This window comes from Pelodiscus sinensis, chromosome 2 (assembly GCF_049634645.1).
Source record: "Pelodiscus sinensis isolate JC-2024 chromosome 2, ASM4963464v1, whole genome shotgun sequence".
Taxonomy (NCBI): Eukaryota; Metazoa; Chordata; order Testudines; family Trionychidae; genus Pelodiscus; species Pelodiscus sinensis.
The window spans coordinates 136,712,916-136,726,890 of record NC_134712.1 but is presented as its reverse complement, the minus strand read 5'-3'; the positions used below and the strand labels follow the sequence as shown (position 1 = coordinate 136,726,890).

General features: G+C 43.0%; 1 protein-coding gene across 4 annotated transcripts in view; it reads right to left on the bottom strand.

Annotated features, from left to right (window-relative positions):
- SEMA5A (semaphorin 5A) overlaps positions 1 to 13,975 on the bottom strand; it is a 549,656-nt gene that overhangs the window by 247,784 nt on the left and 287,897 nt on the right. For all 4 annotated transcript variants that reach the window (XM_075921490.1, XM_075921489.1, XM_006111031.3 and 1 more), the window contains one exon: positions 5,485 to 5,547. In XM_075921490.1, the coding sequence (XP_075777605.1) occupies positions 5,485 to 5,547 (63 nt within the window). The remainder of the gene's footprint in view (positions 1 to 5,484; positions 5,548 to 13,975) is intronic.

Sequence of the window (13,975 nt, the reverse complement as noted above, 5' to 3'; positions counted from 1 at the left end):
TAAAGTCTGTTTAAAAATAGTAAGTTGGAATGGCCTCAGCCTATTATCTTACTAATGGTTTTCCTATTAGGTTTGTACAGAAGATTGAGGACTGAAGCTACCTACTGCAACCAAAGTATAACCAGTCAATGTATGGCATCTGGCAGCCCACATAGTTCATTTCTCCTTTGCATTACTCAACTTCTCCTCATATATTTGTATGCGTCTTAATAGATTATACATTCAGTGATTTGTTTACAAATAAATTATAATTCTGCCTCTATACACTTCACAATATTACACATCTTCGCCATGGGTTTGAGTTTATAATTTTTTTAAATCAATCCCAAATGGAATAGGGTAGGCCAGCCCTACAAAGCAAAGTTATTTCCTGCATTTAGCAGGGAAACTCACAATGTGCATGTACTTTCTTTATATTTAAATGGATGACAAGTGGGGAAGTGGGGAACATGTTTAAAACTGCTCAAGGCAGTGCAAGCATTTGCAAGAGATGCCTGGAAACAGGTAACTGTGTCCTGATGAGGAGAGAATCAGATTTCTGAAGCTTGCTAAGTAATTTTATAATTACTGCTTTTGATTTATTTGCATGTGTTTTTCTTTACCTTTTTAATTCAATTCATTTTAATTCCTGAAAGAACACAGGTCATGATATTAAATTGCATGTACAACTCACTGATGTACTGATGTTGATCGACTTTCAATATCATTTCAATATGTTTAAATAGACCAGAACACTGAGAAGAGTAGAAACTAAAGGTTTTGCTGTGTCACAGAAGAGGCAATCTTCTCCAACTCTGAAGTAAGGTCCTTGGATTTTTCCATGATTTTGACCTTATAAGGATTTAATCGTATTTAATGACACAAAAAGTAACAAAGAGATAAAATGCTCGATTTTTTTGTAGATATGCTTTTTAATTAATTTACAAGAACTAACTCAGTGTGAGAAAAATAGAGTATTTAGGAAGGGAGATCTACAAATGTTTTTATTTTAATGGGTTTTATCTTGAGAAGTTTTAAGGCCTCTCTTCTTTATCAAGAGGCAACCTTACAACTACAAGCTGTTTGATTTTTGCCCTGGTTTCTAAATATGATGTTTATTATAGATTGTCTTATTAATGGTGACATCAGGCTCTTCTTCTCTTCTTTCTTCCTTTATGACTTTTTTTTAATGTGTTGATGGTCATGGCAGCAGCATAGAGTATAAGGAGGACCAGACCTCTCTTTCCTCTGCAACAGGTGCCAGCTCCTCCTGTGGGATTCCCCAGCATTCCCAGGCTGGCTGGAAGATGTAATCCCTCCAGTGTGCCCTGGGTCAGCCTCTGGGCCCCCACCCAGTGGGACATACTCGGTAAATCTCAAAGGAATCCTCCTGGGAGCATCCTCATCCGGTGCCTGAAACACTTCAGCTGGCTCCTCTCCATCCAATGGATTAGCAGCTATACTCCAAGGCTGTGTCTACATTGGCACCCTTTTCCGGAAAAGGGATGCTAATGAGACAAGTTGGAATTGCAAACGCCGCAGGGGATTTAAATATCCCCCGCAGCATTTGCATGAACATGGCTGCCGCTTTTTTCCGGCTCGAGGCTTTGCCGGAGAAAAGCGCTAGTCTAGAAGGGATCTTTTGGAAAATAAAGTCTTTTCTGGAAGATCGCTTATTCCTCTTAAAATCAGGAATAAGGGATCTTCCGGAAAAGGGTTTATTTTCCAAAAAGATCCTGTCTAGACTGGCGCTTTTCTCTGGCAAAGCCCCAAGCCGGAAAAAAGCAGCAGCCATGTTCATGCAAATGCCGCGGGGGATATTTAAATCCCCCGCAACATTTGCAATTCCGACTTGTCTCATTAGCATCTCTTTTCCAGAAAAGGGTGCCAATGTAGACACAGCCCAAGGGTCTCCTGAATAGCTGGGCCTCTCACCCTGTCTCAGGCTATATCTACACTGCAGAGTTATTTTGGAATAAGCTATTCCGGAATAGTTATTCCAAAATAGCTTATTTCGAAATAGCACATTTACTCTGCAGGGAAGCCTCAAAATTTGTCTGAGGCAGACTTCCCCAATGTAGACATGCTATCTCGATTTAGAGCCCCAGGAGGAATAACTTAGAATGGCCCTGGTGAGGGGCTATTTCAAGATAGTAGAAGTGGAGCATCTACACATGCCTTATTTCGAAATAGCTATTTCGGAACAGGCATTATTCTTGGCAGAATGCGATTTACAGAAACCGGAATAAGCCGTCCATTATTTCAAAATTATTTTGAAATAATGGACTTCCCTGGTAGGCACTTGCATAGTTATTGTTTGCTGTATAGACACACCCTTAGAGAGTAAGCCCAGCCACACCGCAGAGAAACCGCATTTCTGCTGCTTGCACCCACAATCTCACCCTTTCGGTCTTTATCCAAAGGTCAGGACCATCAGTTCAAGTTTATTTTGATCTTGCTGTCAATGAGGCTGGCAGCTGCTAAGGTCTTTTCAAGTCCATTATCTTTCTAGCATTTGGGGTCAATTTTCCTTAAACTGGTTCCATAATGGCATGTCTAGACTTGTAAACATGGATGTGACCTCGTTAAGGTCAATAAACATGTTCTTTGGTTTTGGTTTTGGTTTTATAGGATGGGTGTCATGGACTTAATCTTTGTGGTGTGCAAAACAATGATTTTTTGTTTGTTTAAAATTTGTGACTTAAGCAGGGCTTCTCCAAAATTGAAGCTCACTAACAATGACCTAATTTAAACAACTTCTGTAGCTCCATACTTGATTTGTTTAGAGGCTTTTAAGGGTGGCACTTCAAGGTGGAGTAAACGAAGATTGAAAACTCTGAAATGAAAAGGAAGGCCGAGTAAGCCTTCTGGATCAGCAAACCACCACAGGGATGATGGACGTTCCCGAAGCTCTAAGGTAATCACCTTAGAGAAATTAAGTCAATTCACCTGCAAGAAGGCTGACCCAGCCATTGATCTGTCTCCCTGCACATGAAGGATGCAACTAAGTGCTGTGCCAGCAACCTCACTATCTAGTTCAGTGGTCCCCAATATGGTGCCCGTGGGTGCCATGGCGCCCGCCGGGGCATTCGTGTGCGCCCGCTGACAACCTGGGCTGGCTCCGCCCCTGGCGCACGGAAGGCGCCGGCCCTAGGCGCGTGACACGCACCGGCGCTGGGTGCGCGGCGCTCGGGCGGCCCCAGCCCTGGGGCACAGGCGGGCGCTCAGGCGTGCGGTGCTTGAGCGGCGCCGGTGCCGGCCCCAGGAGTGTGGCTCAGGTGGCAGCGCCGGCCCCGGGCCCATGGCACAAGGCACTCGGGCGGCCCCAGCCCCGGCCCTAGGGCACACGCCGGCGCCGGGTGCAAGGGCATCCCAATCCCCTGGCGTGCCCCCAGACACGCGGCCCCGCCCCCGGGTGCCCAGTGCGTGAGTGGTCCCCACCTCCTGGGCGCCCGGCGCATGAGTTGCCCCACCTCCCGGGCGCCCGGGAGCCTCTAAAGGTTGGGGACCACTGATCTAGTTGCTGGACTACAGTTCCAGCTTCTGTTCCAGGAATGTCCAGAAGGCCATGAAAACTGAAGCAATCAAACCTTTTTCAGTCTCTCATATTAGGGCAGGGGTGGCCAATCTGTGACTCTGGAGCCACCTGTGACTCTTCTGAAGTTAATATGTAGCTCCTTGCTCAGGCACCGACTCCAGGGCTGCAGCTACAGGTGCCAACTTTCTAGTGCTCAACTCCTGGCTCCATCTCCTCCTTCAAGCATATTGCACCTTCGTTCATTCTCTCCCCCACAAAACTTCCTGAGTGCCATGAAAGAGTTGATTGCAGTGGGCAGGAGGCATGGGGAAGAAAGAGGAGGCACTGATTGGTGGGGTTGCTGGTGGGCAAATGATGCTGGAGATGAGAAAGGAGGCACCTGATGGGGACTGCTCACAAATTACTGTAGCTCTTTGGCAATGTACATTGGTAAACTGTGGCTCCTTCTCAGGCTTAGGTTGGCCACACCTGTATTAGGGCATGGGAGTGTGGATACATGAAAGCAAGTGTGTATGGACACTTGGCAAGTTCATAATGGGAAGGCACCAAAAAATAGCCTAAGGAATTTTATAGTGAGGCAGAGTAGCCTCTCACTGAGCTAGACAGGGAGGAATCTCTTGGAATCCTTGTAGGACAGAGCCAGGCCAGACTCACCTTTCCCACTGGATGTCAAGGGGCAGGACAGGAAGTATAAAAGGCAAAGGTGCCAACCCAGCTGAGTCTGAGTCAGGGAAGGGAAAGGAATGGACATGTCCAGGGCATTGCAAAGTCCTGGAGCTGAACCCGCACTAAGCCATGCCTTGCCCCTGGAGGAGACTGACCCAGATGAAGAGCCAGTGGATCTGTTGCTTGCTGCATATCCTGAGCAAACAGAGGATACCTGTGGAATGCAGGTATCCTGTGAGGGGATCGTAGGATGTGGTCCAAGGAAACGACTTTTTTACCGTAATTTGATTTATTTGATTCCATTCCAATGCCAAGACTAACTTGTTGACTTAACTTAATGTGATATCTGTATTGTTCTATTCTAGTGGTATTACTAGTGGCAGCTTAGCATTGGTGATATGTTTTTTTGGTTTTGTTTTTGTTTGGAAATTTTAATAGAAGGTATAAAACGAATACTGACTCAATTCTTTTAATAAGGTCCATAATGTTAGTATTTCTAAAATATAACTTGTTTGCCGTGAATATATAGGATGTTGATATTTGTATCTTCTCAATTAGCAAACATAAGCAGTAAAAAAATAGATACAAATTGCTCAAGTTGTGAAGTAGATTGTGCACAATATCACACAAATAAATGTGATTAATTAAATGCACCTCTAAAAACTCACAAAATAATTCATTTTGCATGCCCATAGGACCTGTTCCTTCTTGGCATTGTATTTAACTGTGCTGTATACATTTAAAAATATTGTAGTTGGTCAAACCGGAATCTGGTTTTGGACAGCAGAAACACAGCAGGATGTATGTCTACACAGCTAATGAATTTCCGATTATTAACATCAAAAGGTCAATAAATCCTGGAGCAGTTTATGAGACACAGATAAAAAATATATATAAAATTGTGCCTGATACCAAAGAGATAAATGGTGTATTCTTGAAGGATTTCTGAGGAGGTAATCTAGTTTTACATCAATGAGATCAGAATCTAGTCCACTGAATTTCACATATTCTAGGCCTAAGACAGTAAAGTGATACAAACTAAGTAAGTTGAGTATTACTACTCTAGGGCCTTTGATGGGCCCTGAAGGCAACAGCTGAAATATTATTGTTTATATTTTTTGCCTACAGTCTAGTAAATGCTGTATTGCCATCCTAAAGAATACTGCATTACTTTTAAAAGGAGATCAAGAATTTTATACTCAGGAAGTTTGTACTTTGACTAGTCCCACTCAGGACTCTACTGGATACCTTGTCGGTCAAATATAAGATTTGATTAAGTGTCACAGTTGTCACCTACTTACCTTTGATTTGCCCTTACTGTAACAGGCTCTTTTAGTAGCTTCATCACACTGCCACTCCACTGCCTGAAATACATACCAATAAAAAATATTTATAGAAAAAAGTAAATAAAATACAAAACACATAGGTGTGTCAGATAGAAACAGCTAATAGTCCATACTCATTGAGCATAATTCTGTCACATTAACTGTTGATATCAATGAGAATCCATTTATAATATTGTTATAATCTTTTTTCCTTGGAAACACATTACATTTTTATTGATGGCTGCTTACAGACATAGCTAAAGTGAGGTTCGTATTTTCAATCCAGACCTAGTACACACTTACCTACATCAGAAAAATCACAATCAGCACTAATTAGCATGATTCCTAGGAGTCCTAGCAAAGCTAAGTGACTGAATAAGTATGGAGAGGAAAAGATGTTCTTTCCCTTGATCTCTTTAGGGAGTTAAATGGCCTGCATTGCCTTAGCATGTGAGGTCACTTCTGTGAAGAGACATAATCACCAAGCTGTGGGAAAGTGTTCACTATTGCTGTTCTTCCTCCTACCAATATAAATTGAAAAGGGCATCAGTCCAGCTCTAATCACAAACACTAAAACTTACATTTTTGTGTGGAAGAAAAAAATGTACAGAACAGCAGCACTAAAATTGTCGACTGTGGAATGGAGGTGATTTAGCTTCATTTCTGTGCTGTTTTGTTGCTTCAACAGATTTCTACCACAGCTGTAACAATATTTTTCCATGCTGTAGTTTCAGATTATAAATTAAACCATATTATTGCCTAATCTAATATTAAAAAATATGATTAAGAAGAGTATTCTTTTATGAAGTAGTTTGTATACTTCAGTGTGTTTATATTCACACACACACGCACACCGTATAATTAAGAGTTCCTTGGATATCAGATGGTATCTTTCATATCTCGGGTGCAGATTCCTATCTGTTATGAATGACTACATTTTCTTTTTATTAGAAAGAACTATGACTTTTTAACTAACTGTTACAGCTTAACAATTTAAATCATAATTTGCCCGATTTTCATTTTAAGTAGCCAAAGCTAATTCATGCTGACTTAATGTAGCTAATTTTTTGTAGCTGACCTTTCATGGAGATCTATTAATAGTGAGAAGATTCTATAATTAGTAAAATAATAGACTGAAAGCTTATTTAAATGAGGGAAAGAAACACCTTCAGAGAATACTACCCAGTGCTCTTTGTCTTGCGTTTTTCAACTAGCCCAAGAATGAGATTTTTATTTCCAGAAAAATAACTTTATAATCAGTGCCCAAGCTTCCCCAAATTTCTTCCCATTTAAACAATTTCTACTGCAGATTAGTTTCTACATCAGTGAAGATTCACGGAAACTTCAAAAACAGTCTGGAAGAATCCTTCAGTGAATAACCTAAGCATTTGTAACAAAACTATATCTAGCAGCCTGAAACACCCTCATATGCAATTGTATAAAATGGGAACAAAGTCTTAGCTCTTTTGTACAAAAAGCAGTTTGATCCCAAAAATGGTAAGTAAACCATAGAAGACTACTCCTGGCATAAAAATGCCTCCCTGCTTTCTAGAGTATTATAATTGATTGTTTTAGAATGAAGACTAAAGCAACTATTAGCAGGACACAATATGTCTTGGTGTTTTATAGCATTATGTGCCAGTGTCTGATTTTGGAAATTTTAACCCATAAAAGCATTGAAGCTTAAATCCTACGATGGTTCTAATGTAACAAGAGTTACTAGTAGGTCATCAGGGTAGGAAGATTTCATGAGAAATGTGATTTTAAATTAAGGATTTAAGGAGAGTGCTTGCCATATGTGAACTTAGTAGGCTATACCAATCATGGGGAGTGGAGAGAAAGAAGACAAGTTAAGCATGTAGCATATCCTACAGAATGAGTAAACCCTTTATGATTAACAATGCGTTCCACCTTGTATTTTACACTCCCGTTGGTTTCCTTCTCAGCACCTAAGCAAGATCTCTTTGTAGCTTGCAAGCTTATCCCATACACCAACAAAAGTTGGTCTAATAAAAAAGATATTACTTCACCAATAGAGTATCTCTCATACCCTAGGGTTGATCACAGCTACAACAACATCACATGCATTGTATCTCACAACACTTATTTTCCATATGAAGAAATTGAGACAGATGTAAAGAGACTTGCCTAGTGTTGGACTCTGGTGTAATAGGGGCAGAAAAAAGGATTAGAATTCAAGTCCTCTGTTTCCTAGGTAATGTAATACATTAGACCACAATAACCCCAGAATACAATGCTTATGGCAAGTTTTTTTCAGAAGCAGCTTTGTATTGGGTGCCCATCTTTAACATCCAATATGTGATTTGACAAAGGTACTTCACTTCTCACAGATGAGCTTACTACTGCTACAATTCCACTACTTGTAATAGAGTGCCAATGGTATTTATCACAGGTGAAAATGTACTCTACAGATTTAAAATACCTGCTGCCAGAGACCAAAACAATATTATTTTCCCCAATTATAAAGATCTGGAATCCTATATTGAAAAAGATTAAGTGGATTGCCTTGTAGTTTATTTTCTAATCTATTGGAATGGGCATTGGCTTGGAGAGTCCAAATCAGTGAATTCTATTTTTCTCTCATTTTAACACTGATTTGCTGTGTGATCTTAGTTCATTTCACTCAGCCTAGGTTTTTTCAGGAGATAAAAGTCAAAGGCCTAAGAGAGTACAGACTCTAAATCCAGTGGCACAGTTTTTTCAGCCTTTCACCAGAGTATGTAATGGAACTCTAAGTAGGCAAGTCTGGAAGCCTATTAACCACACTGGTGGTGCAGTTGAAAAGCAACTTGTGAAAAAATGTTGCTGGCTGGGATTAGCCAGCAGCTGTTCAATGTATGTACCATTACTACCATACAAATGGCTATGACCTAACTAGTCATTAACTAATCTTTAGCACTAGTCCTAACCATTAAACTAAGTGTAAGCACTAATCTTACGTAAACTGATGTGGCACAAATACACTGGAATGTTTGGCTACGTCTAGACTACATCCCTCTGTCGGCAGAGGGATGTAAATGAAGCACTTGGAAAGTGCAAATGAAGCTGGGATTTAAATATCCCGCACTTCGTTTTCATAATCACGTAATGGCTCTCTTTCGAAAAAGTGCTATTTCGAAATTGAAACCGCAGTCTAGATTCAGTTCTTTCGAAAATGGAGTGCCGACCGAGGGATGAAGTCTAGCCGTAGCCTAAAACCCAGTTGGAAGTTCAGTAAAACTCCGATGGTCCGGCATCTGATGGTCCGGCACTCCTGATGGTCCGGCACCATCAAGAACCCGGAAGTACTCCAGGCAGCTGGACCATTGGAGCTGCTCTGTCCCCAGCTTCCCCGATTCAGCCGCTGCTAAAACTGACCAGCGGCTGAATCGGGGAAGCCGGGGTAAAGCAGCTGGAATGCTGCCGGGTTGGTCCCGTAGCGCTGCCCCTCGAGGCTGCGAGACCAACCCAGCAGCACCCCAGCTGTCCCCGATTCAGCCGCTGCTGAAACTGACCAGCGGCTGACTCCAGGAAGCCCGAGGCAGAGCAACTCTGCCTCGGGCTTCCTGGAGTCAGCCGCTGATCAGTTTCAGCAGCAGCTGACTTGGGGACACCTGGGGTAGAGCAGCTGGGGTGCTGCCGGGTTGGTCCAGTAGCGCCGCTCCTCGGCGCTGTGGGACCAACCTGGCAGCCCGCCAGCTGCTCTGCCTCTGGCGTCCTGATTCAGCCGCTGCTGAAACTGACCAGCGGCTGACTCCAGGAAGCCCGAGGCAGAGCAGCTCTGCCTCGGGCTTCCTGGAGTCAGCCGCTGATCAGTATCAGCAGCGGCTGACTTGGGGACACCTAGGGCAGAGCAGCTGGGGTTCTGCCGGGTTGGTTCAGTAGCGCTGAGGAGTGGCCCCTCCTCATAGCCCCTCCTTCCGATAGTCCGGCAAATCTAATAATCCGGCACCCCCTGGGTCCTAAAGCTGCCGGATTATCGGAAGTATACTGTATTCAAAAGTGATGCTTCATCTTCGAATTGGGTGATGAGAGGGGACCACAACATTAATTTGGCTGGATATTTTCAATCTGTGTCAGCAGCATGAGCTGCCATGTAATTAGCCCACAACAATTTTTATAAAAATGTAACCCACTCAGCATATTGCTTCCTGAAAGCTAAAGACACCTAGAAAGAAGACAACTGTGGTCCTGCAACAGCCGCTTAGGAACACTCCTGGTGATCCAAAGTACTCATATTAGATAGTGATAGAGATGTAGCCGTGTTAGTCTGGTCCTGTATTTTGTTTCATATTAGATAGGCACCTTTGTCTCTTTTTTTCTATAACTTTGGGTTGCTCATACTAGAGTTCTGTACTTAAATCTGCTCCACCTGGGTTTACAGTGTCATCTTTGCTATCGAGGTAAAAGCTGTTAGCTAAGTAAAGAACTGGTGATGATTAATAGATTTTGAGCACCCTTTAAACATCAAAGAGCTATTAAGGATAATGACATACTTTACCACAATAAAATATTTCAACTATCTGACTAAAGATTGAGTGGGCAATAGAATCATGTTAAAAAGTTAAACAGTGATATCTTTAGCAAGCAAATTAGATGTAAAAGCTGGTTCGGTCCCAGGGAAACTGAAAGGGATGCCAAATGCTATTTGATTTGTTCAGATACCTTTGCAGAAGGCAAATAGTAAAAATCTGAAAAGTGTGAAGAATGCTTAGTAATCCCTTCCATTTATTGAATAAACAGTAATCAAGAAGGATAAAAGTCCTTGCTATGATCACTGGAAAGAATGTGTTTGTGTGTGTGCGCGCTAGCAATCCAGTTCAGCAGGATATTAAGTCCTAACATGAATTTTCCAGAAATGCTACAAATTGCAATTGGGAGGGGGGGAAATCAAGCTATAGACAGCCCATTGCACTATAGCCACAGTGTGCAATCATGACCTTAATCAATAAGAAAGCGTCAGCCATGTGTTCAGGATCTTAAAAGGCCATGGAAAGACTGGTTGGTGAGCGTTTCTATTATTAGAGCAAAAAAACACATTGCTTCCATTAACATCAATAGAAGCTGCTGTCATGTAACTGAGAGCATAACTGGGCCCTGTGTAATACCTCGATCACTGTAGGTAGACAGGCCCTAATAATAGATGCATTAATACAAGTACACAGATATTATGTATACACTCCTATGAAGTGTAAAAACAAAATGTACTATTACATTTCCTAGTAGAAGAAGCTAATTAGTCAGGAAATAGAGAAATGAACAGAACAACATTCCAGGCAGATGGTCCAGCACTCCTTAGGCAGATGGCTCTGCTAATTAGATACTGGCAAAAAATAACATTAAAAAGGTGGTTTAATTACATGATGCCAAAAATTAACAACTAAATGAGCTTTTCTTTTTATTATCTGGTTGCTTTCACATCTTACATTATGTATTTCATCAGTACCTTGGAGATTTTTTAGATATAATGGTAATGAGCATTACAACTAAATGATGGTGAGCACATGGTCATCCCATCCTATTGTTCACACTACAGGCAGTCCCCGACTTACGCGGATCTGACTTATGTCGGATCCGCAGTTACGAACGGGGCTGCTCCGGAGTACATGGACTGCGGGACCTCGTGGTCCCGCCGCCCGTGTACTCCGGGCGAGAAAAGCTGCTCCGCGTCTCCCTGGTCTGCAGACCAGGAAGACGCGGAGCAAAGCCGCTGCCCGAGCTCCCCCCCCCCCCCCGGCTTTGCAAAGCCGCGGGGGGCTCAGGCAGCGAGGCAGCGAGGCTTTGCAAAGCTGCGGGGAAAGCCGGCAGCGGGACAGCCCAGACGCCCCGCGGTTGTCCCCCTGCCGGCGTCCTCAGAGGCTTTGCTCCCCGTCTCCCTGGTCTGCTGGTCTCCAGCAGACCAGGGAGACGGGGAGCAAAGCCGCGGAGGACCCAGGCGGCGGGACCGCGGTGCATGTCTCGGTCCGCCGCCCACGTCTTCCTGGTCTGCTGGGGTGAGGGGGGCGCAGCTAGTACGCCCCCCCCCAGCAGACTAGGCTTTTCTCTGGACGCCTGTGGCAGAGCAGCTGGGGCGCTGCCGGTTGGTCCCGCAGCACCGCTCTGGGCGCTACTGGACCAACCCAGCAGCACCCCAGCTGCTCTGGTCCTGATTCAGCCGCTGCTGGTCAGTTTCAGCAGCGGCTGAATCAGGACGCCTGGGGTAGAGCAGATGGGGTGCTGCTGGGTTGGTCCAGTAGCGCCGCTCCTCGGCGCTACTGGAGCAACCCAGCAGCACCCCAGCTGCTCTGCCCCAGGCGTCCTGATTTAGCCGCTGCTGAAACTGACCAGCGCTGACTACAGGAAGCCCGAGGCAGAGTTGCTCTGCCTCGGGCTTCCTGGAATCAGCTGCTGATCAGTTTTAGCAGCAGCTGACTTGGGGACGCTTGGGGTTCTTAAGTTGATTCTGTATGTAAGTCAGAACTGGCGGTCAGTTTCAGCAGTGGCTGAATCTGGACGCCAGTTCCGACTTACATACAGATTCAACTTAAAACAAACCTACAGTCCCTATCTTGTACGTAACCTGGGGACTGCCTGTAGTTCAAAAATGAAATGGCTTGGCTAAAACTATGCTCTGTTTGGCTATAGAGACTTTCCAGCTATGTAATTGTGTCTCAGTAGTCATTTATGTTGGAATCCAAGAACTGGATCTAAAGGGGCCATAGGAGGATGTCTGAACACTTAGTGCAGGGAAATAATGAAGGAACAGGATTTCGGCAGAAGTAGAGCTTAGCAGAATGACTGTACTATTGGCTGGTGCCAGGTTTTTCATGGCATGATTTTGGTGTTATGAGGTCAATGCTTCCAGTTGACATACAAATCCAATTAAGAAAGATTTACAACTCTATATCCACTGAGAAAAAAAGTTCTCCATATTTCAAACATAGTAATCATCTTCTTGCCTTCCACCCCAACCATTTTGTCTCCGGGCAGCTGCTTTGTTAGAACCCTACTTTGCTGTCCAAAAGACTTTGAGGTCTGGGGAACATCTGTTCTTCATTGAAAAAGCTAGAAGATCATACATGAAGAATGATGTTCTGATTAGATGAGCTTCCTTCAGAGATGAGAAGGGTTCTCTTTTGGCTCACTCAGCAAAGGACCCTAATTTGAGTCTCAACTGTATCAATATGCCAGAATCCTCTACAGGGAATCCAACCACCAGATGGAGGATTCTGGTAATTGGTTATGTCTAGTCTCAGATCTGGAAATCAGGTGGCAGACATAACAACTTGTTTTTCTTGGGGAAAACACTATTTATATGTTTTTGTCTATTTAGAGTCAAGTTTAAATATCTGACTCTAATATGGAAATATCTCCATAACAACTGCAACTTTTATGTAAGTTTATACTGTGTTTCATACAGGGGTCTGTGTGAAATATTTTAAATAAATCCTCAAATCATGCTTAAGCTCAAATGGTTTTGATGTTCACTACAAAGCGAGTGTACCTGACATGATTTAATGCAGTGAATTTGAAATTTCACATGGTATTGAACTGGTAGCTTTCAACTCAATTTCAATTTAAACAATTTGGTTTAAAACACAACAAAACTCTGTACTTATATATATGGGTGGTTGTGGAATCTCCATCTGGAGATATTTAAGAGTAGGTTAGATAAATATCTATCAGGGATGGTCTAGACAGTATTTGGTCCTTCCATGAGGGCAGGGGACTAGACTCGATGACCTCTCGAGGTCCCTTCCAGTCCTAGTATTCTATGAGTCTATCCATCCTGTGTCAAAATCTGGAGAAAATCTTCACATGAATCCATATGGAATGAAGAATCAAAGTTTTACAGTATGAGTATGTTTAACATGCAAAGGTACATTTCAGGTTTTGAAACATCTCAGAAGGTCAGAATCTAGCACTACATCAGTAGACATAATTAGCAGACAGATCTATCATGCTAACTTTCAAAAGTGCGCAACATTGAGATACTTCATTGACTTTAGTGGGAAAAAATTTAGCCCAATGCTGAACAATTTTGAAAATTCTATCTGAAGTCCCTCATTTCTCCTGATTACACTACAGCTACATCTATACTGCACCTCACTTGCACAAAAGCTTATGAAAATGAAACATTGATTAGCATACTGTCACACTTCATTTGCATAATTAATTAGGGGGTGCTTTTGCGCAAGAGGCTTCCTGAAAATTTAGGAAGAATGGCTCTTGTGCAAGAAGGTGATTTGGGGCAAAAGGAGCCATCTACACAGCTCCTTTTTCCGCAAAAGCCTCATGTGCAAAAGCAGCTGCTAATTAATTATGCAAATAGAGTGTGGCAATACGCTAATCCAAGCTTCATTTGTATAAGTTTTTGCACAAGAGAGGTGCAGTATAGACGTAGACTACAGACTGAACCTCTCTATTCCAGCACTCTCTGTTCTGACAACATCCATGGTCCGGCATGATTTTAGTCAACCATATGTCC